The sequence below is a fragment of the Urocitellus parryii genome, unplaced genomic scaffold (genome assembly GCF_045843805.1).
Source record: "Urocitellus parryii isolate mUroPar1 unplaced genomic scaffold, mUroPar1.hap1 Scaffold_152, whole genome shotgun sequence".
Taxonomy (NCBI): domain Eukaryota; kingdom Metazoa; phylum Chordata; class Mammalia; order Rodentia; family Sciuridae; genus Urocitellus; species Urocitellus parryii.
In genome coordinates, this window is record NW_027552075.1 from 272,377 (window position 1) to 296,021 (window position 23,645).

Consider the following 23,645-nt stretch of genomic DNA (forward strand, 5'->3'; position numbering starts at 1 on the left):
CCTGAGGCCCTCTTGCAATCTCCACCTAAGGCCTGACTTTGGCAGTGGCTTCCAGATGATGAGAGCAAACAAGCCAGAGTGTAGTCAAGAAGGACCAGAGTTTCTAGAAATCATGCCAAAAAATTAAAGATAGGGAACTCTTAGAAGGTGAAAAAGGAAGAGAGCTGAGCACGAGATTGAATGGGTCTAAAGTTGACATTTAATTTGTGGTAATTATCATCAGTTTTTACAGATGTTTTTAACCATTGCATTGCTTTATAAACAACAACAGGAGAAATGGCCAGAAAAGGTAACTATTATTTCTGTCTTTCTTTGGGGACTTCTAGTGGCTGTTCCAGTACTTATGAAAAGATAGGGACAGTTTAAAAGGGTAGATCTTAAGTATACTTAATAATAGGAGTGGGAAAAAACTTTGGGAGGTAATGGGTATGGCTCTGATGGTGGTGCCAGTTTCATGAGTGTATACTTAACTAATGTTAAGATGTATACATTGGGGCTAGGGTTGTGGCTCAGTGGTAGAGTGCTTGCCTAGCACGTGTGAGGCACTGGGTTCAATCCTCAGCACCACATAAAAATAAATGAGTAAAATAAAGGTATTGTGTTCATTTCCAACTAAAAAATATTTTTTAAAAAAAGATATATACATTAAGTATTTTAAGACAAATGTATACATATTCCCAAACTCATGAGGATGTATATATTAAATTTGTACAGCTTTTTATGTTATTCATATCTCACTAAAGTGGCTTAACAAAAATAATATGTGTAATTCATTCAACAAATAGGTTATGGCTGCCAACTTATAAACCAAATTTTACTCTAGTATCAACCACAGTAAGATGTCTTTGGCTCAGAGTCCTTTTGTTGGCATTTGACAATGGACAGAATTGGCTTTTTTTAGGAATAGAAAGTAATATGTGAGAAGATCCTTACTTTTTTTTTTTTAGATGTTTGGAAAGGATTTTTTTTTTTTTTTTTGGTAGGAGGATGGTGCTAGGGATTGAACTCAGGGACTGGTGCACGTGAGGCAAGCACTCTACCAACTGAGCTACATCCTCAGTCCTGGAAAGGAATTTTATAGCAAATACAGTTTTTACAATGCTTGCCTGCCAAACTGTTTTATTTATCAGTGATTTTCAAGTATTAGTATAAGGACCAGTTACTGGTCTATTTTTCAGTGCTCTATGATAAAAAATATAGACAAGATAGTCTGCCTCCCACCCCCACCCCCTATCCCTACCCCCCAAGCCAGGTTACCAACCATCCTTTCTTGGAAAGAACTGCCTTATTTTTTATTTTTAAATATCTTTTATTTATTTATTTTTATGTGGTGCTGAGGATCGAACCCAGGGCCTCGCCTGTGCTAGGCAAGCGCTCTACCACTGAGCCACAACCCCAGCCCAGAAAGGACTGCCTTTATGCTGCTATTTTAGTCTTATAAAATTTGGGCGCCCCACTCCTTGATGTATACCCAAAGGTCTTAAAATCAGCATACTATAGTAACATAGCCACATCAATGTTTATAGCAGCTCAGTTCACTATAGTAAACTGTGTATCGACTTAGATGCCTTTCAATAGATGAATGGATAAAGAAACTGTGGTATACGTACATAATGGAACATTACTCAGCATTAAAAGAGAATTTGCAGGTAAATGGATGGAATTGGAGAATATCATGCTAAGCTAAGTAAGCCAATCCCCAAAAACCAAAGGCTGAATATTCTCTCTGATAAGTGGATGCTGATCCATAATGGGGATGGGGGAGGCATAGGAAAAATGGAGGAACTTTGATTGAGCAAAGGGGAGGGAGGGGAGGGAAGGTGCAGGGGGTAGGAAAGATGGTGGAATGAGATGGACATCATTACTCTAGGTACATGTATGACTACACATATGATGTGACACTACATCATGTACATCCAGAGAAATGTAAAGTTGTACTGCAATTTTGTACAATGAATGAAAATGCATTTTGCTGTTATATACCTAATTAGAATAAATAAATAAATTAATCTTTTAAAATTTGGGCATATAAAATGTTTTCTTTTATGAATTTGTGATAAGGATAGAAAGTAGCAAAACAAAAAGTTAACAACCCTCTGTACTAACCCTCTCTACCCTTCTATTTCTTATGTTTACTTGTCATTAAAACCCCCAAGTTTAAGAGCTATTGTAGGAAAACATTTATGTGAGAGATAAGAGTCTTAGTTTAGGATATAAAGAGCTTTGTTATGTGATTTTGGGCAGACTATCAGGACCTCAGAGCCCCCATTTCTTGAGGTGTAGAAGAGTAGTAATGAGACCTACTTGATGGATTATTGTGAGGAATAGAGGAGACATTATTTGTTATTGAAGTACTTGGCCCATAACAATCAGTAAATGGAGGCTCTTAGAATTAGATCATGTGAAAGCACTTCAACACCATACAAATACAAGGTGGTGCTATGATTAGCCAGGATTTAAAATTTAAAATATCAATCAGATGATGAATAACCGCCAAAATGAAAACGCATGTGTTATCTAAGTAGCAGTAAATCTTTCATCATACACAGCAAGTAAATAATGCTAACAAAGCTGGTGTCTCATTCACAGACTGGGATGAGTCATAATGTAAGACATATTCCTACTTCATTACATTGAGTATTTGTTTACCTATAATCTAAAAGTATACTTTGAAGTGATGTTTTCTTTGAAACTGCTTGAAAATTTGCAAAGATTACTCAAATTTTGGATTTCTCTTTACTTTTTCTCTCTTTTTTCTTCCAGCCAAAGAAGCCTAAAGTCCCAGACAACCCATTTCATGGCATTGTTTCCAAGTGTTTTGAGCCTCATCTGTATGTGTATATTGAGTCCCAGGATAAGTAAGTGACAGGCACTTTGCTGATTTCAGTCAGCATTTCTACACCTTCTGGTCATGTTGAGTCTTACAAGGGCACAACTCCTTTCAGAAGCAGAAGGAGAGACTTGATATACCTGTGACCCCCCCTGGAGCTCATTAAGGACCTTAGCATGAAAGAGGCCCTGGATTCTATCTCCAATACCACAAAAAAAGAAAAATATATATTTTTATATCTTTTGAATATTATCAGTTATTTTGTCTATAATGTCAGAAGTCTGAGGATTTTTTTTAATTAAACCCCACTTATTTATTTATTTATTTATTTATTTATTTTTAGTTGTAGATGGACACAGTATCTTCATTTAGTATTTTTTAAATATGCCTCATCTGTGCTAGGCAAGTGCTCTACCACTGATCCACAACCCAACCCCTATTTTTATTTTTTATTTTAAGATAGGATCTCACTAAGTTGTTGAGGGCCTTGCTGAGTTGCTGAGGCTAGACTTGAACTTCTGATCCTCCTGTCCTAGCCTCCTGCGTCACTGTAGTCACTGGGATTATAGGTATGTGTCACTACACCTGGCCAAAAGTCTGAGTTTTGCTATAATACAGCCCTGTATAAATCTCAGAAGCCCCTTGTGGGTACTTAGCTCTCATTGAATTCTGACATTTGTCAGCTCACAAAGCTTTACAATGTCAGGCTTTGACATTGTAAGAAACCTTTATCTCTAAAGTATATGTTTTCAAGTATAATTTTACTTTTCATCTTGAAGTAATTTTGACTATCAAAAAAATTACAAAAATAGAACAAAAAATTCTCATATACCCTTCCCCAGATAATATTAACATTGTATATAATTACAATTATCAAAATCAGAAAAGTAATATTATCTTCTTCTGGTCCAGGACCTCTAATAATTTTGTGTTTAGCCACCAGGTCTCCTCAGTCTCCCTTAATCTTGAATAGTTTTTTGTTTTTTCTTTATCTTTCATGGCCTAGACTCTTTTAAAGGGTATTGACCAGCTTTTGCTTGATGTTTCTTCTTATGCTTTTTTTTTTTTTTTTTTTTTTTTTTTTGAGTCAGGTGTCTCAGGCTGGTCCTGAACTCCTGAGCTCAAGCAGTATTCCTGCCTCAGCCTCCCAAATAGCTGAGACTATAGGCCAGTAGCAGAACTATGTCCATTAGAGGTTTCTTCTTCAACCCTTGCCTATTTGGCAAGATGACTTTAAAAGTGAGAATGCATTCATTACAGTGCATTGTATCAGGAGGCACACCATGTAGATTTATCCCAATACTGCTGATGTTAACTTTGATCACTTTTGTAAAGTGGTGCCTGTAAGCTTTCTCCACTGTGAAGGTACTATTTTTTACTTGTAACTATTAAGTTTCTTTCAGAGAATACTTTGAAACTATGTAAATATCCTGCTTCTAATCAAGCGCTAGTTCACTGATTTCAGAATCCCTCTGTTATTTTTGCCTGAAGCAATTATTATCATCAGGTTTGCTTCATATCGATTGTTTCCATCATTTCTTCTAGACTTACCAGTTGGAGTTCTGTTGTAAGGAACTTTCCTCCCCATTTGTTTATTTATGTTAATATGGACTCATGGATTCTTATTGTAGTTTATGGATTATCCATTTACTGTATGTGCTTTTCACAAACTCCTAGGCTCCAAAATTTTTTGCATATTAGTCCACCATGATCCAGTTTCTTCACAGCCAGAAGGTGATCATGTTCCAGTGTCTTGTTGTTCTTGTTGGGGATATTAGGAAAGGAGGAAGACCTCTTCGTCATATTTTGGAAAAGTAGGGTTTCTGGAAGAGGGCAGGTCGCCCAAAGACAAGCTGGCCTGGACCCTGAGGTCTCAAATGAGTATAGAGAGGAGTACAGAGAGGTCCCATGGAGGAGAACAGCAGTGCCTGTGAGAAAGCTCTTGAGGGCAGTTCTATATGAAAACTTTGCCCAATATCCCCTCACTTTTTTTTTTTAATACTTCTCTCATAAGTTAATAAGTACTTGTTTCTAAATGTTTCAGGTATAAACTATAAGATTTAAGAGAATGTTTGAAGTGGGGACAATATTATTATTCACTTATTTGATTTTATAGATTAATAAAGTACTTCATATTAAAATGCCAGAAAATAAACTTTATATAAGGGCTTCTATATTAATAAAAACAAGGTCCCATCCCAAGGGGAAAAAAACTTGCCTTGCCATTGATTGCCTCGTGAAGGCTCTCTTTTCCTCTTCAGTTTGTACTGGGAGTATCTCCAGCAGGCACAGAGAGGGGCAGTGGTTGCTATGGATGTTTTTGTTCTTTGAGAGTACCTTGTCTTCTGTCTTCAGAAAGATTCCTCCCAGGATTGGGAAACTCAGTGGTCATGCACTTGTCTAGCATACACAAGGCCCTGAGTTTGATCTCTAGCACTGAAAAAAAAAAAAAAGTTTTCTCCCAGGTCAGGCTTGATGGTGGGTGCCTGAGATCTCTTTTACTAGAAGGTGATACAGGAGGATCATTTGAGCCCAGGAGTTTGAGGTCAGCCTGGGCAACATAGCAAGACCCTGTCTCCAAAAAAAAAAAAGAAAAAAAAAGGAAAGAAAGAAAATAAGTAAGACACCACTTAGGAACAGAAAAAAGATTAATTATTTATTTTCCTGTTAAGGAACTAGGGATTCAAGCAACCCACTTTGATGACCATTTTCAATTAGAGCACCATCTTGTCTTATCAACCCAAATTCTTATAAATCTTATTTCAAGAAGGTTGTAACATGCATGTCTGAGATATCCACATCCTTTCCAAAAGACCTACTTCATTTGAAGAGTCATTTTTCTGAATCATAATTCTGGTATCCATTCTCACATGACCTTGATTCATACAAAGTGTACTCATAATTCATGATACTTTGGGCAAAGACCAGGCCTGCCTTCCTCCAGGCCTCTCCATTTCTCCATGAAAGATGCAGTGCTTGGCCTGCGTTCAGCCTCACTAGGATGTTTCTAGGCCCTAGGGAAGCAGTATCAGCCCCTCAGGAAGGAGGACTGAGTAGGTTATGGTAACTCCAGATTAAATGGCAGAAGTTTAAGTAGAAGATAGAGTTTAAGAACTCCATTTCCTCTTCTGTCAGAGGAGTCAGATACATTGATGCCAAAAACAGTGGTTATTAACCTTTTGTGAATTATAGATCCTTTTGAGAATCCATTGAAAACTATAGATTTTGTTGTTTAAGAAAAAAAGAGTTCAATTACACCCACATACTAATTTTGAGTATAATTTCATGGGGTTTTTAGGAAGCCCTTCTGCCACCTCAGTCAAAGAATCCTGAGGCTAGGAAAGGAACTCAGGTGGGACTAATTTCGTGCAGTTACTACTCTACTATAAAAATCAAAGGAGAAAAGTCTTAGATTGTTTACCAGCTCCCAGAGGACACAAAGCACAGTATAGTGGAATGAGGACCCGAGTGCCAGATAGACCTGGATTTGAATCGGAGCTCTGAACTTACTAGCCTGGGACGTGAGCATGCTACTTAGCCTTTCCACCAATATTTTGTTCTCTATGCAGTGAAGTTTATAATGCTTATGTCATTGTTTTGTGGTGAGAGTGAAATAAGATGACAATAGTGGTCCTTGCACACAGTAAATGGTGCTTAGGAACTATTCCTGCCTTGCCCTCCCCTGATCCCTGATTGGTTTCTTTCTCTCTCTCTGTTTTTTTTTTTTTGTTTTTTGTTTTTTTGGGTTTTTTTTTAGTGATGCTGGGGATCTAACCCAAGGCCTTGCTCATTGCTGGGGAAGTGTTCTACCGCTGAGCCACACCCCCAAACCCCTCCCCATGATCTGGTTTAGGACTCCTATGTAGGTAGGCAACATTATCAATGTTGCCAGTCTCCTTCTGGGCCTGGCATGGAGTTCATCTTCTCACCTCCCCAGCCTCCCACCTGCCCAAGGAATATTCTGGCAGCACCTGCCCCAACCAAAAGCTAAGCAATAGTAGGAGACCTGAGGAACCAGTTCTCAGGGAGGAAGCAAGAAGTAGAGTCCCCGTGGCCACCTCTTACACAGATTAGGCTAAGCATGTCTTCACATGCTTGAAGTGGTTTTCTCAATTTTTATTTTTGTTCAAGGAAGAAGTTAGTATCTTTACTCAGGAATATATAGTGATTTCCCTTGACTGATTCTGCAGAAGAGAGTTCTACCTAGTCACTGTCTTCACTCCATTCTGTGTTATTTATTAGAGAAGTTATTGATGATGTCATTTTTGCCCATTTTCCTGAGTTCCTGTAACAGCTTGTTAAAATAGAGCTCCCCATTCCCCTTTCTGACTTTGTCAAGCCTAGAGTTTCTCTGTAATTAATTGTTTGTTGTTTATTTGTAATTAATTCCAGCTGACCAAAGAGTTACAAAAATTGTACTCTTTTATGTTCTTCGTGCAGACCCCATAGTTATCAGTTACCCATCCCAGCTTTCTCTCATACACATGTGTGTATATATACACATACATTTTTTTGAACCATTTGAATTCTTTAGTTGCAGTCAGTGTGTCCCATTACTCTTCGTGTTTTATTTTAATATATTTTTTAGTTGTAGATGGACACAAATATCTTTATTTTTATGTGGTGCTGAGGATCAAACCCAGTGCCTCACACCTACGAGACAAGCGCTCTACCACTGAGCTATAGCTCAGCCCCTCCTTCATGTTTCAATGTATGTTTTCTAAACATAAGGATACAATCTGTATAACTACAGCATAAACATCAAAATCAGGAAATTAACTTGGATACAGCATTATCATGTAACCCATAGACTCCATTCCACTTTACCAGTTGTCCCAATCATGTTTATTTTTAATCCACTCAGGATCCATTCCAGGATCACAGGTTGCATTTATTTGTTCCTTCTTTCTCCTTCAGTCCAGAAACGTAAGTCAGTCCTTTACCTTCCATGACCTTGAAATTTTTGAAGTGTATAGGCCAGTAACTTTGTGGAATGTCCCTCAGTTTGGGTTTCTCTGATCTTTCCTCATGATTTATATATGCAGCAATGGTGCTGTGTTCTTAGTAATTCAGATCAGGAGGCATACATTGTCAGTTTGTTCTCAATGATCTTGAGATGTTCATTTAAAAAAAATTTTTTTTAGTTGTAGGTGGACACAATACCTTTATTTTATTTATTTATTTTTGTGTGGTGCTGAGGATCGAACCTAGTGTCTCACAGGTGCTAGGCAAGCGCTCTACTGCTGAGCTGCAACCCCAACCCAAGATGTTCATTTTTATTAGTTGGCTTTGATGTTGTCTGCCAGGTTTCTGATTTTATTAACAAGCAATTAACAAGTGTTCAGAGAAACCTTTACTTTTTTTTTTAACCACCCATTGATGATTCTTGCCTGAGTCATTTATGACTATGATGGTTTCCAAATGTTGCTGTTTTACTTCCATCACTTCTTCTACACTCATTAGTTGACATTCTACTTTAAGAAAAAGCGTTTACTTCTCCCTTACTTATCTATTTTGGCCTGGCTCGTGAATTCCTATTTTATTCAATACATATAGACTTTGTCTTTTTCCCCATTTTCTTTATATTGGAATAAATTTATACCTACAAAAAATTTTTAAATTGTATACATTTTCCATATTTTCTTTACCCTCAACCCCCTAATGTTGACATTTTGCACAATAATAGCAGAGATTAAAACTAACAAGTTATTGTTGGTACAATAGCATTTACTAATCTCCAGACCTTATTTGAATCTTACCAAGTTTTTCATTCATGTCTCTTTTCTTTTTCAGGATCTATTATTACTTAATGATTAAATTGTCCCTAATTTGACCAGAAGGAACCTCTCCAAGCTGGCTTTTTATTTTTTTTAACATATCCCTGTCAGTTTTTTGAGTATTTTCCTTCATTCTGGCACAATAATATATACCAGGCTTATCTTATACATTCATAGCCAACTCTGGGTTATCTGTGTATCCAGTGATCTCTTGTTGTGTTGGTGGAAAGTGATATTTAGGAACCACATTCTGAGTATTCAGTATGCTCATTGCTGTGTGTGTATGTATGATTGCTTACATGCATTTATATATACGTACACGTCTTTTTTTATCTACTTATCTATTAAAAATCATAGGTTTATGCTATACCTTTGATTCTAATTTAATACCACAGGAGTTACTTTAATCTCCCCACCCCACAATGGTAACTATCTTCGACAACAGTGAGAAACTTTGCTCCCAACATCTTCAATTATTTACTACATTTTCCCTTATGTAAACTGTCTCCCAGCCCTACTCAAGCCAAACCTTGGTTCTCCAACCTCCCTGGCCTCCCCATATCCAAATCCCTAGCCCCCAAAAAAAGAGAAGGGGAAGGGGTGCCTATTAGTGTGAGGACTCTTGAATGAACAGTTCTCTAACTTTCTGGGGATTGTAAGCTACTTGACCCTTGCTGACTTCCTGTTTCTCTTGCCACCTTTCTAACTGGCATCTTTGCCCACCTTACTTCCTAATCAGAATATCATTTTTAACAATGCTGACTGCAGATCCACCAGAAGAAATTGGCTTGGTCATTCATGGTTAAGTTCATTCGGCAGTGAGATGGTCCCCCCAACACACTTGTTTTAATCTATCCCTGTACTGATGCCACTCTGCAATAGTCTTTACTTCTAGGACATTTAATTTGTTAGTAGAGCCCCCAATATAATCTCACATGACCTCAAATACTTACACAGTTCTTGGGCACAAACTGAAGCTGCAGGGATGAGAGTAAAAGAAACCACATATCCATGGTATGTTTCTTCAAGCTGAGGAGAAAGTAAATAACAGCAGTAATACCATATGTCTGCTAGCACTTTATAGTTCAGAAATCATATCATCACAGAGTGGATAGAGCTTGGAGTCAGACATACCCAAGTTCAGATTCCAACTTCAATAAATTCTGTGACCTTGGACAAATTATTTTCTATTCTCAGGCTTAGTTTATACATCTATAAAATGGGGATAATAAGGCCTTTTACTCAAAGCTATTGGGAAGATTAAATAAAGTTATACTTAGAAAACATTTAACACAGTGCAGACTAGGCTTGTAGCCTAGTAAAAGAGACAGACCAAAAAAAAAGATTGTGGTACACAGCAATAAGGGAAAAATGTAAAAATGTATGAGTAGGTTGCTGTGGTAATTCAGAAGAAGAGTATAAAAGTCTGACTGAAGATCAAACTTTTCTCATTTGTGTCTTTGACTTCAACCAACTATTTCTCCCCCTTCCCATCCTCTTCCTCATATACATGTGCTGTGCTCACTTCCCTCTATGAATCTGCTACAAAACTTACTCTGTAGCCTTCTCTTATTTTCTTTGTCAAAATCAAATTGTCCATACTGTCTGTACTGCAAAATTAGCATTTTGTTACTGTCTTGAAATCTAAATATTCTAAGTGCAAAGTTCTTAATTTCTCAAGTCTAATAGCAAGGACTGTCCTAACCCATAAGCACCTGGGTCAGGACTTGACACTTTGTAAACTCTTACTGGGTTGTTGTCTTAGGGTATAAAAAAGACCTCTTTGTGATTCTAGTCAGAAGGTCAGACATTGTGTCAGACATCTCTTTCTCCATGAGTCTTGCATGAAGATCTTGCCAAAACTCAGGGTACGTTTGATGCCTGGAAGAAATGATAACCTTTCTTCTTAAAGTTGAATTCATTTATATCTTCTGACAGTCCTTCAGGCATTCCACATAGTAAGGGGTTCAATCAGTATTTGGCTGGATAGGATCATATACTCAAAGCTAATGATCCTGGGATGGGGTTGTATTGTAGCTCAGGGGTAGAGTGCTTGCCTAGCTGTATGAGGCCCTGGGTTCAGTCCCAAGCACCACATAAAACTAAATAAACAAAATAAAGATATTATGTCCATCTACAACTAAAAAAAAAAAAATACTTAAAAAAACCCCTAATGATCCTTACCCATTCACATTAGGGTAGCTTTTACTGCTTATTCTATGAAAAAAAAGGTCTCTTCAGTTTCTGATGTCTTGTATGGTATCAAAGCATGCTAATGCAGAGAGTGAAAGAAGGCAGAGCAGGGAAGATTTCCTTGACTATTTATCATGTATACTAGAGAGCAATGTCAAAAGTTACTCAGTGGACTTTCAGCAAAACAACAATCTTTAGAGGTTTTCATGTATAAATTTTCTTTATGCTATATGATCATAATTAATTATAATCTTATTCATCAGGTTGGCTGTGAAATAGGAAGTAGGTGAGTTAAGTCTCCAGCTTTTAGAGGAACAGATGAGTGATTAAAGTAAAAACACTTAAGAGCTCTGGCCCCTGTTTTGGTTGGTACCACTGAGGGAGAGATTAGAATCTCTCCTAAGCAGACTCAAGTGGAATCTTTTGCTTTCTGTTACAGGTTCTCTTCCACTTTAGCAGCCCCATCCCATGTCCACCTTCCCACCATTTCATCCCTATCTCTTTGGAACAAAATGTGGAAGTTGAGCTACTACATATACATCCTCCCAACTAATAGGGAGCTTATGATAACAGACATGAAATGCAGGCTTCTACTACTTTCAAGCAAGCAGCTTTCACTTTTTGTACCAGCTTCAGCTTATGAGAAGTGACTGGCTAAAATGGTGTCTCAAGGATTCTGGAATTACACTGTTGATCAGTAAAAATAAAACATTGTTAATTAGAATTGCCCACCATGGTCTCAGGGTGGGAGAAACTTGGTGTGTTTTTTGACCATTTGACATCCTTATACTGGAAACTAAAAGTGTTAAAAAGTTAAGTGGAGAGCATGGATGTGGCTCAGTGGTAGGACATTTGACTGGCATATGTGAGGTCCTGGGTTTGATTCCCAGGATCACAAGAAAAAGAAAGAGAAAAAATCTAATGGCAAATGACAGGAATTCCAGTTCAGAGAGGATTGCTGTGACTTGGAATTGCACAGTGAGGCCTGAGCCAAGCTGAAGTGGAAGGAGTGTGCTTTGGCCAGGGAGGCAATAGGCAGAGGCCCAGTTGACAGGGAAGGAGGTGAAGCAGAGGACCTACAGGGTGACTGGCCAGAGTGGAGGTCAACCATGGAAGAGAGGTGGGAGGGTAGATGGAAAAGTAGGGCAAGAAGAGGTTGTGGGGTGGGGTGGTGATCATGGAACTTTCCAAGGTCAATTAATGAGGTTCTTCTCTGCTTTCTGTTACTACAAAGACCTAGCCTAAGCTTGAATCTCTTTGAGGGCAGAGTAGCCACATCTGGATATAGTAAACTTTGAATAACAAAATCACTTGAGTAAAATGTCAATTTTTTCCTATTCCTGCTAATTGATGCTGTGTGTGGTTCTTGTCTTTTTCTTCCTATTGTATAAATACATTTTAAAAACACAGCTGGATTCCTTTGGCTTTAGACAGCTGCCTAAAAAGGTGCCACATGTCAAAGAGTGGCAGCCTCCCATTATCCACATAGCACAACCTCATAGAGATCAGTGGTTATAGCCCTGCCGGATTCTAGCTGGTGATGACTTGGGGTGATTGGGGCAAATTCAGGGATGCTTGAATGGGAATGGGGAGACAGATTGCAACCACTATCACCACTGTGGCCTGGGGCTGGCCTGAAGCTGCTTCTACCCATTCTTCTCCTAGGAGTTTCATATATCCTTGATTCTAGAAGTTCTAAGAAAAAATTACAAACTGAATGAAGAAGGAAAGCATTAGTTTTTGTTTGTTTATTTTTAAGTTTATCTTTCTTTAGGCATCCATCCTGTGGACCAATTCAGGTTGATGGTGTCTAAATCTCTGCTGACATCATAACCTTTTTTGTGAAGTAGAGTCTTGAAAAACATAAGGCTTGGAGGCAGACTGCTTGCTTTTGAACTATGGCTTCCCTACTTACTTGCAAATGACCTTGAACAAGGTGCTTAACTTCTCTTTACCTAACTTTTTTTGAAAAGGAAGATAGTACTGTTACCTACTTCAGAAGATTATTATGAAGAATAAATGAAGTTCAGTGAGATGATGCTTATAAATGCTTATGCCATGACATCTGGCACATCATAAGTGTTTAGAAAGTGATCACTATCATTACTCCATGGGGTTTTAATTTGTGGAAAAGGGAATGGTGCTAAATGGTGGTAGGAGTAGTATATTTACTCAAATGGTAGATTTATGAACTCAGTTCTGCCATTGAGTTTGGGATCAAAAGCGATCATGAAATGCTTTGAAAAGTTTGAAGCAGTACATAGATGCCAAACTCTCTTGCTGCTGTTATTTTAATGGTTATTTAATTTAATCATGATTCCTATTATAGGGTGAATGATGGTGGTAAATGATGACTGATAAAAATGAACCCAATTTTAAATTTCAGAAACATCAGGAATGATTAATTAAGGTAGCAATTTATGTACATTTTGTAAACAAGCACATTTGCTATATCTTTTTGGAAGTGAAATAACATTTTAGTTTCTTCTTCCTAGAAACCTTGGAGAGCTGATTGATAGGTTTGTGGCCGATTTCAAAGCCCAGGGGCCACCTAAGCCCAACACTGATGAGGGGGGTGCTGTGCTCCCCAGCTGTGCTGACCTCTTCGTCTACTACAAGAAGTGCATGGTACAGTGCTCACAGCTCAGTACCGGGGAGCCAATGATTGCCCTGACAACCATTTTCCAGAAGTACCTCCGAGAATACGCCTGGAAAATCCTCTCTGGCAACCTGCCCAAGTGAGTCCCTCTCTGCATAGTCAGAACAATAAAGTGAGATTTGGAATATTCCTAAATATGGGAATCTTTAAGGAAATCCATTCTGTAGTTGTTTACTGAACTGCCAAGAGCAGTAAGGCGGAAAACACTCTTACTGAGTCCCCAAGGATCTGATGCTGTTTCCTTTCTGATGACATTCCACAGCTGATCAAGACCATTAGCAGAGATGCCCCCCTGGCTGCCAGTGTAGGTTACATCATACCATGGTGGACTCTAGGGAGTCAGTCCTATTATGTATAAGTATTTAACTTACATAGATTCAACAATAGCTACTCCCCCCACCAAAAAAAAAAAATGAGGTATGGAAATAACTATTCAATAGCATAGGCAATTATTTTCAAGCCTCATTCAGTGTGATTATATCCTACAGTGATAGATGGAAGCATGCATCCAGTTTTTCCCTGTCTTGATTAGGTTCCCAAAATCTCTCTTGTTTGTATATCTTGCTATGCTGGATGTCTGATGTTTAAAGATGTGGTAGGATTTGTGAGGAGGGGGATTACACAGTACAGCTCCTGATTACAGTGACCCCACTATATTCTGAGACTTTAAAAGATTGTTATATTGTTTGTTACTTAAAACATGTGGATCATTGAACTACCATTTTAGAGATGTTTTGATTATGTACTCATTTCTACTGCAACATGATCTAATATAATGCTTCTGAACTTAGTATTTACAAACTATCCCCATGGGTAAATCAACAATTTGAGAATTAGTTTCTATCATTGTTACTCAAATGTGTCACAAATGAGAGTTTTACATTATTTGGAAGAAAGAGAATAGAATCCTGTGCTACACAGGATATTTTAAGTGTTGAGTATAGTTTAGTAATGAGAAGGTTTTTGTCTTTATCTGTGACAAAAATTATTTGTAAAATTTAATAACTTTTGTCCTGATTATCAAGATAATACAAGTTCATTATAGCATAGAAAGCACAGAAAAGCACAAGAAAGAAAATGAAAATCACCTATAATCTCATCACTCAAAGAAACACTGTTTGACTTTTTGTATATTTTTTCCATTCTTTATTCATGTGTGTGTGTGTGTGTGTGTGTGTGTATATAAATATGTGTGAGATGTGTGCTTTGGTTTGTTAGTGTAATAGAATTGGGACTCTGTCACTGATAGTCTTATACCCTGCAGCTTTCACTTAATATCCTGTGAGCATGTTCCCATATGTCTTAGTCAGTGTCCTAGCAAGAAACAAATGGTACACTCAGCTGGAATTTTGTTAGTTTATAAAGACACACTGTTCACAGAAATGGGGCAGGGCAAAAAGAACCAGCAGAGGATTCTGAAAGATCCACATAAGAGTGGGTAATTATTGTTACCTTAGATCTTATATGGACGAGGGACTGCCCCTCAAAAACTGTAATCACAGAGGATGGGAGCTGCCTTTTGATCTCTTGAGTAAGGGCTTCAGGAAGGAACAGTGTCTTATTCACTTTTGTACTCCTCCCTCTACACAACTTTTATTAAATTCCAGTGCAGAATTTTCTTAGTTGAAACAGTTGGGTAGCAACTTTTGTGCTATCAATGATTCCAAATGAGTTCTATGAATTAGGAAATTCAAAGCTAAAGTGATAGGCAGCCCAGCAAGTGTCAGCTTGTCATAGTTAATACGACTGATTACTGACTCACTCTTGGCATTGTCTCTTCCTACTCCTAATGGTGCAGAGTGTCTAAACAGATGATAGTCAAGGTAAGGTCAGTAGGAAAAGGACTCATTAGATGTGGATTTGTTTGGGCCACAGCCAGCCTTTCTTTCCCGTTTTTTTCTTTGTCTTAAAATGTGTAGTTTCCATTCAAGAAACAAATTAGAAGTTCAAACCTGACTAGTGTCTGTTCCCTTTCTTCAGAACCACAACCAGCAGTGGAGGGTTGACCATCAGCAGCCTTCTCAAGGAAAAGGAGGGCTCAGAAGTGGCCAAGTTCACTCTCGAGGAGCTCTGCCTCATCTGCAGCATACTGAGCACAGCAGAATACTGTTTGGCCACCACCCAGCAGGTGAGCCAACCATCCTTGCTGCCCATGTACCACTTCCTTTTCCTGGACTCCCTGGACTCATAGCTGAGAATGAAGAGCATGAGCCCCAAAAGGTCGCATTCAATCTTGGGTAGAGCAGTTGGCCTCCCACAGGGGAAAACTTACTATCCAGCCAGGAGACTGCTGAGAGAGCCATCTTACAGAAAGGCCTTGTTAAAAGGAGACTGTGCAAGAAAGTATGACTGGTCTTCCTTAAGTAGTATGAGCCACTCAGCAAGCATGAACTCTTAAAAGTAGGTCAGTAGCACTGTCTCCCATATGAGAAAAACAGTAACAAACTTAATGGTACTGGGCCCCACATTTGGTGGCAATGAGTCACAACCAGTTATTCCATTCTCAGAAGCTTTATTAAACTAAGTGAACTCCCTTGGGCTTTTGAGAGTCTCCTGAAGTTTACATAGCATTCTGCATCTGCTAAAACAAAAAACCATTGTTTGGATGCTGACGTTCAGGAACTGTGAAGCAGGAAGGGGTGATGCCTCTGCTGGAACCCCCCAAGTGGCAGAAGTTCAGCAAACTGATTTTGCAGAAGACCCAGAGAAAATTTCCATTCAGTCTTAGACATGGGATGATTAGAAGTTATTTTTTTCATTTATTCTTGGAGCCACCTAAGTCTAAAAGAAAGAAAATAATATGGAAAGGTTCTGCTCTTCCATTCTTGTGTATATCATTTACTCATGTCTAGATCATGGGAAGATAGTCATAGATGATAGTTCAGACATTACAGCTAAATGTTATGTGATCCAGGGCACAGAAGGCCAAATAGGAAATGTTTCTATGAGGTCTGCAAAGTTGAAGTCAGCCAGCCAGCAGTAGAGGCAGAGGCAGTAACATATTCTGCTTGGAGAATGGTCACATTGAGTTGCATAGAAATGACCTGCAAAAGTTTGGTCTTGAAGCCAGAGTCAGCAATACATTTAGTGCCCAGGACCCCAGAGCAGGATGTCAGTATCTACCAGGACCTCCAAGGGAGGGGTCCCAGAGTTTTGATGAAGAAACACTATTTAAGTATTTTGCATATGTGCAAAAGAGAAAGCCTACACATACAGAATGACATTATTTTTAAAATAAAATAACCAAGCTGAGTACAGTGGTGTATGCCTATAATCCCAGTTCCTCTGGAGGCTGAGGCAGGAGGATAAGTGTTTGAGACTAGCCTTGACAACTTAGTGAAATCCTGCTTCAAAATAAAAAACAAAAAGGGCTATACATCACTGGCTCAGGGTGTGCTCACTGGTAAAGCACCTTTGGGTTCAATCCTCAGTTCAAAAAAAAAAAAAAGATAAAATCACCATAATAAAAAAGAAAAAACATAGTAAAAATTATTACTTATAGTCCCATACCCTCAAATAATCATATCAGCAACTTGGGTTATTTTCTTTCAATCATTTTTATAAACAGTTTTGTATATTATAATCTTAATTCAGTTTTTACATTCTTTTATTGTTGCTGTCATAGCATTAGCATTTGTCTTGTTACTAAAATATCTTTGTTACTAGCATCTTTTTATGGCTATATAACATTCCATTAAGGGGCTATATCATAAATTATTTAACAGTATCCTTAATAATTGTTTTTACTACATCAAATTATAAATAATCCTAAGAATATCTTTTAGAATACAGTATTTTAAATGTTTCACATTATTTTTCTAGAATAATTTTCAAAATTCTAGAAGTATTAGTAGATCAGAGACCATTTTGATGACTCATGTGTAGCTTTTTTTTTTATAATTTAGTGAAAATTGATTATACTGTTTACAAAAATAAATATATTCTTAGCTGCCTGGATCTCTAAATACCATTTTCCACTAAAAGAAATGAGAGATTTATGGATAAATGACTAATTCCATGTCTGGAGCAAGAAATGTGTAAGATGAGCAGATGAACCTGAGATAGCATGTCATTAAAAAAAAAGCAGGAAGTTGAGTCTGGTAGTGCTTGCCTGTAATCCCAACAGTTTGGGAGTCTGAGGCAGGAGGATTGCAAGTTCAAAGCCAGCCTTGGCAATTTTTTGAGGCTTTAAGCAACTCTGTCTCAAAATTAAAAAGTAAAAAAAGGGCTCAGTGGTTAAGAGCCCCTGGGTTCAATCCCTGGTATGAAAAAAAAAAAAAAAAAAAGGCAGGAGAAGTATCAAGAACTAGTATTAAAAGTCCTAACCTCCCCCTACCTAGAAATGTGGTCTTATTTGGAAATTATGGTCTTTGCAAATGTAATTAAGTACCTCAAGATGAGATCATCTTGGATTTAGGGTAGGCCTAATGTCCATAATGTGGGAAAATGGGTATGTGGTATATGGGAACTCTCTGAACTATTTTTCCAATTGTTCTATAAATCTAAAACTATCCTAAAAAGGATAATTTATTTATTTATTTATTTATATTTTTTTAAAGAGAGAGAGAAAGAGAGAATTTTTATATATACATATTTAGTTTTCAACGGACACAACATCTTTCTTTGTATGTGGTGCTGAGGATCGAACCTGGGCCACATGCATGCCAGGCGAGCTCGCTACTGCTTGAGCCACATCCCCAGTCCAGGATAATTTATTTTTAAAAATAGTACTTACAATAGCCACTTAAAATATCAGATACCTAGGGAATATAGCTTAGCACAGTTCCCTATCAAAATCCCAGGAGGCTGGGTTGTGGTTGTGGCTCAAGGGTAGAGCCTTGCCTACCACATGCAAGGCACTGGGTTCAATCTTAAGCACCACATAAAATAAAATAAATAAAATAAAGGTATTGTGCCCAACTACAACTAAATATATATATATATATATATATATATATATATATTTTTTTTTTTTTAAAGAATATATGTTTTTTTAAAAATTTCAGGAAGCTATTTTAAAGATATGGTCAATAAAAGTTTATAGAGAACTAGACAATATTGAAAAAGAAGAAAATAATTGGATGATATTATTATGTGATTTCAAGATTTACTATATATTGCTGTGGGTGTAGTTCAGGGGAATGGAGAATCCTTACCAAGTAAGTATGAGGCCCTTGGTTCAATCCTCAGCATCTAGCACCAAACTTACTACAAAGCTACAGTAATCAAGGCAGTGTCAGAGTGGTATAAGTATAGACAAATAAATTGGTGGAACAGAATGAGTTTAGAAATGGACCTACATGTATATGACCAAATGATTTTCTACAAAGGTGCTAAGTCAATTAAATAGAGAAAGGAAACTCTTTCTAAAAATCATGGCTATTCATGCATGCATCACCATGCCCATCTTGGTTTAGCAGATTTTAAATATGTACAACAGCCTGAACTCCTTCCTCATACCATGCACAAAACTTAATTCAAGATGGATAAGAGGGGCTGGGACTGTGGCTCAATGGTAGAGTACTTGCCTAGTACATGTGAGTCACTGGGTTCGATCCTCAGCACCACATATAAATAAATAAGTTAAATAAAGGTATTGTCCATCTACAACTAAAAAATATATTAAAAAGAAAAGATGGATCATAGATCAGGTCAATGGTGCATGTCTGTAATCTCAGCAATGCAGGAGACTGAGGGAGGAGGATCACAAGTTGGAAGCTAACCTGTACAACTGAGGGAGCTCCTGTCTCAAAATAAAAATAGAAAGAAAAAATTAAAAGTAAAACAAAATTAAAATAAAAAGGGCTAGGGAATGTATCTCAGTTGAGATTACCCTTGAGTTCAATTCCAAGAAACACACACACACACACATCATAGACTTAAATGTAAAGCTCAGAATCACAAAGCTTCTACAAGAAAAACAGGAAAAGATCTTCACAATCTTGGGTATACAAAGATTGCCTGGTCAGGATACTAACCAGAAAAGGGAATTTTTTTATACATTGGCCTTCATCAAAATTAAAATTTTCTGCTTATCAAAGGACTCCATTAAGAAAATAGATGAGCCACAGACTTGGAAAAATATAGGATACAGAAAGAGCACCTAATATCACCAATAAAAAGGCAAACAACCCATTTAAATGGGCAAAACATTTCACAAAAGAAGATATAGAAATGTAAAATAAGCAAAGAGAAAGTGTTCAGCATCATTAATTAGTAGGAAAGGGCAAAATAGCCATTAGAATGGCTAAAAGTCAAAAAGACAATGTCAAATATGGGCAACAAATGGAACAGCTGGAATTCTCATTATCAGAATATAAAATAATATGTATAGCCATTTGATTTTTTTCCTAAGGTCCCAGATTGAAAACTTACGGTCATGCACTATCACACCTTGCCTGCCATTCCTCAAACAAGTTCTTTTGGATACTAGTCAGTTGTGAACCTTTCACTCTCCAAAATACACACTGACAAAATCCCTAATCATCAGGTGCTCCACTATCCCATACACATGACTTAATGTGCTGGGGAAGAAAACATTGGCCACAGGGAGATATAGCCATTTTAGAAAACAGTTTGACAGTGTCTTATAAAGCATTATGACTCAGTGTTGCCATTCCCAGGTATTTACCCAATGTAAATGAAAACATAACCACAGAAAGATGCATACAGGGGTAGTTACAGTAGCTCAAAATTAGAAGCACTCCAAGTGTCTTTCAATAGATAAAGAGAACAGATGAACATATAATGGGCTATTACTCGACCATAAAATGGACGAGCTGCTAGTACACCCAACCATAGTTGATGACTTCAATACATATGTCAGACAAAAGCAGCTAACATCAGAGAGCGCATGCTATATGATTCTTATTAAGATTTATTCAGATATAGGCAAAACTCATCTGTGCTGATGGAAATAAGATTATGGAGGGGGGGAAGTGGGTATTGACTAGGAAGAGACAAACCATCATGAGGTAACTTTCTGGGGGAATGGAAGTGCCCTGTGTGTTGTTACTAAGGTGATTATAGAGGGGTATATGATTATCAGAATGTATCCAGTTAAACACAAAGATGTATGTATTTTTTATATTTTGACTATAATTCATTTTTAAAAGAGGCATATAAATCACTTGCCCCCTATGACCTTGATTAGATACTGATTCAAACAAGTTATTTTAAAATTTTTAAAACAATGAAAGAAATATGAACATAACTAGTTATGTGGTGTATTTTTTTTGTCTTGTTTTGTTTGGGTGGTACTGGGTATTAAACCAATGGCAGGAGTGTTTTACCACTGAGCCACATCCCCAGTACTTTTTATTTTTCATATTGAGACAGGGTCTCACTAAGTTGCCAAAGTTAGCCTCAAACTTGCGATCCTCCTGCTCCTGCCTCAGCCTCCCAAGTCACTGGGATTACAGGTGCACACCACCACACGAGGTGATATTCAGTGTTTGATATTAAAGGAATTTTTTTTTTTTGCTGAGTCTTATCTTTCTTAGAGATACATATTGAAATATTTGCAGATACAGTGACAGAATACTTAAGATTTGCTTCAGAATAATTCAAGAAATGGGAGAGTAGGTAAGCATATCAACAAAACAAGACTGGCCATGTGATGACAATTTGGTGATGCTGGCTGATAGGTGCTTTGGTGCATTATCCTGTTCTGTGTTTTTTGTAAATGTTTGAAATATTCCCTATTAAACAGATCTTTAAAGCAATAAAAAGTTTCAAATATTATAAAATCATATACATAAGGATGAAATTTCCCCATAATCTCACCCCCTCAAAGCAACCACTGTTATCTATTTAACTAGTGTATATCCTTTTAAACATTTTTGTTGTATCTTTTTAAATAGAAATGAGGCCACACTCTACATTGCTATTCTACCACAAGGCAACATTGCTTTGTGTTTAAATCATGGACGTGTTTCCATATCAGTATTACCTCAGCTTTTTTTTTTTTAAACAATGGCATACAGTGTTTCATTCATTCTTTCATTCTTTATCTAGAGATACTTATTAAGCACTTATTATGTCCTAGGCACTACATCTGGTGTTTATTAAGGATGGTGAACAGGGTAGACAAGTTTCTTTCTTCCAGGGAACAGAAATAATTGGAGATGGGGTGTCCAATAAATAAATAAGCCAAGATTTAACTTCCATTGGTGTTAGGAAGAAAACAAATATTGCAGTGCTGGAGGAAGAGAGTTGCCTGAAAAGGAGGGTAGTCATGGAGGACTTCTCCCAGGAAGTGATATTTACAGGAGGAAACTGCCAAGGGAGAGCTTGGAAGAGTTGGGAAGTGAGAGTGTAGCAAAGCAATGGAGCTGGTTAGGAGACGCGAACAGGAAGCACTTCTGGGAGAAGTAGAAATGTGGAGTACAAAGGTCCTGAAGGAGAATCCCCAGTGTATGGGGCTGGGGTTGTGGCTCAGTGGTAGAGCGCTTGCATTGCACGTGAGAGACCCTGGGTTCGATCCTCAGCACCACATAAAAATAAATAAACAAAATAAAGATATTGTGTCAATGTATAACTAAAAAAATATTTAAAAAAAGAATCCCCAGTGTGTCCTACAGACCTCAAAGGCCAGTGCTCTGGAGGCTAACAGGCAAGTCAGGGCCAGAGAGCTAGACTCGATGCAAATCATGGTTGGAAGGTTGAATTTTATTTTCAGTGTAATAGGAAGGGATATTGAAGATTTTAAGCATGATAAGCCTGTACCCTCATTTGTTTCATCAGCCCCTTGTATATGTAAATGTAAATGGTTTCCACATTTGCCAACCGTAGAATGTCAGTTTTACAAGAACAGGATCTTACCTGTTTTGTTCACTGAATAACTCCCTTGCTCTGTTAGTCTGGCACAAAATAGGCTTTTGATAACTGTTGGTTGAGTTAATAAATTCTGCAAGGAGTACTTGCATATCTCTGTACATTATTTTCATTATTCCATTAAACTACATTTTTAAATGGGAAATTACCAGATTAGGGACTTCATGTATTTAAAGTTTTGCTTTTTAAATAAATGGCCTTTCAGAAAGATTATACTAGCTGGGTACAGTAGTGCACACCTGTAATCCCAGTGGCTAGGGAAGCTGAGGCAGGAGGATCACAAGTTTAAAGCCAGCCTCAGCAATTAAGCAAAGCTTTGCCTAAGCAACTTAAGTGAGACCCTGTCTCAAAATTAAAAATTAAAAAAAGGGCTTGGGATGTAGCTCAGTGGTTAATTACCCTTGGGTTCAAGCCCTGGTACCCACCCACCCACCCACCCCCCCAAAAAATTACACTAATTTACACATCTCCAGGAGGATTTTTTTAAATTTATCTAATATTTATTTATTTAGGTACTGGGAATTGAACCAGGGTATTTTACCACTGAGCTACATCCCCAGTTCTTTCAGGGCCTCCTTAACTTGCTGAGGCTGTCCTTGAACCTGTGATCCTCCTGCCTCATTCTCCTGAGCCAATGAGATTATAGGCATGTGCCATTGTGCCTGGATTATAAGAACATTTTAAAATTTAACACAAGGGCTGGGGTTGTGGCTCAGTGGTAGAGCACTTGCCTAGCATCTGTGAGGCACCAGGTTCAATCCTCAGCACCCCATAAAAATAAATAAATTAAGGTATTTTGTCCCATCTACAACTAAAAAAATTTCTTTTTAATTGAACACAAAACATTCATTCTTAGACTGGTAGGACTAGGATTGCTAGATGAATCAATTCCCAGGGATATTTACAGTTCCTGGTCAATCATTTTTTTCTTTGAGGCTGCAGGAGCATGTGTTTCTGTCTTAGGCCATAGGCTAACATGTTTCTTTGGTTTACCACTATGTCTCCAACATCTCAGCAAGCTGGTTGACTCATAGTAATGCTCAATAAATAATATAACTGATTAACTCATTTTACTACCACTCATCAGCAAAGGTTTCCAGTGTTGGTGGGCAAGTCTGAAGTTCTTGAGGCAGGGAATATCTTAAAAATCAGGGTCTTTTCAAGATTAACTATAAATGTTTGGTGTATCATAAGAAAAAGTACAACACTGGTTATGAAGAAGTTCATTTTCTGGCCCTACTGCTTACTGTCTGGGATAAGCTAATCTTAATTTCTCACCTGGAAGATGAGGATAATAATAGAATCTTCCTTACAGGGTTGAGAGAATTAAATATTCTCTCAATATTGAAAG

The 23,645-nt window shown here is 37.6% G+C and overlaps 1 protein-coding gene across 1 annotated transcript in view; it reads left to right on the forward strand.

Annotated features, from left to right (window-relative positions):
* LOC144251699 (vacuolar protein sorting-associated protein 53 homolog) overlaps positions 1-23,645 on the forward strand; it is a 141,567-nt gene that overhangs the window by 80,114 nt on the left and 37,808 nt on the right. The window contains exons 13-15 of the mRNA XM_077794467.1: positions 2,764-2,858; positions 13,296-13,538; positions 15,440-15,587. Of these exons, the coding sequence (XP_077650593.1) occupies positions 2,764-2,858; positions 13,296-13,538; positions 15,440-15,587 (486 nt within the window). The remainder of the gene's footprint in view (positions 1-2,763; positions 2,859-13,295; positions 13,539-15,439; positions 15,588-23,645) is intronic.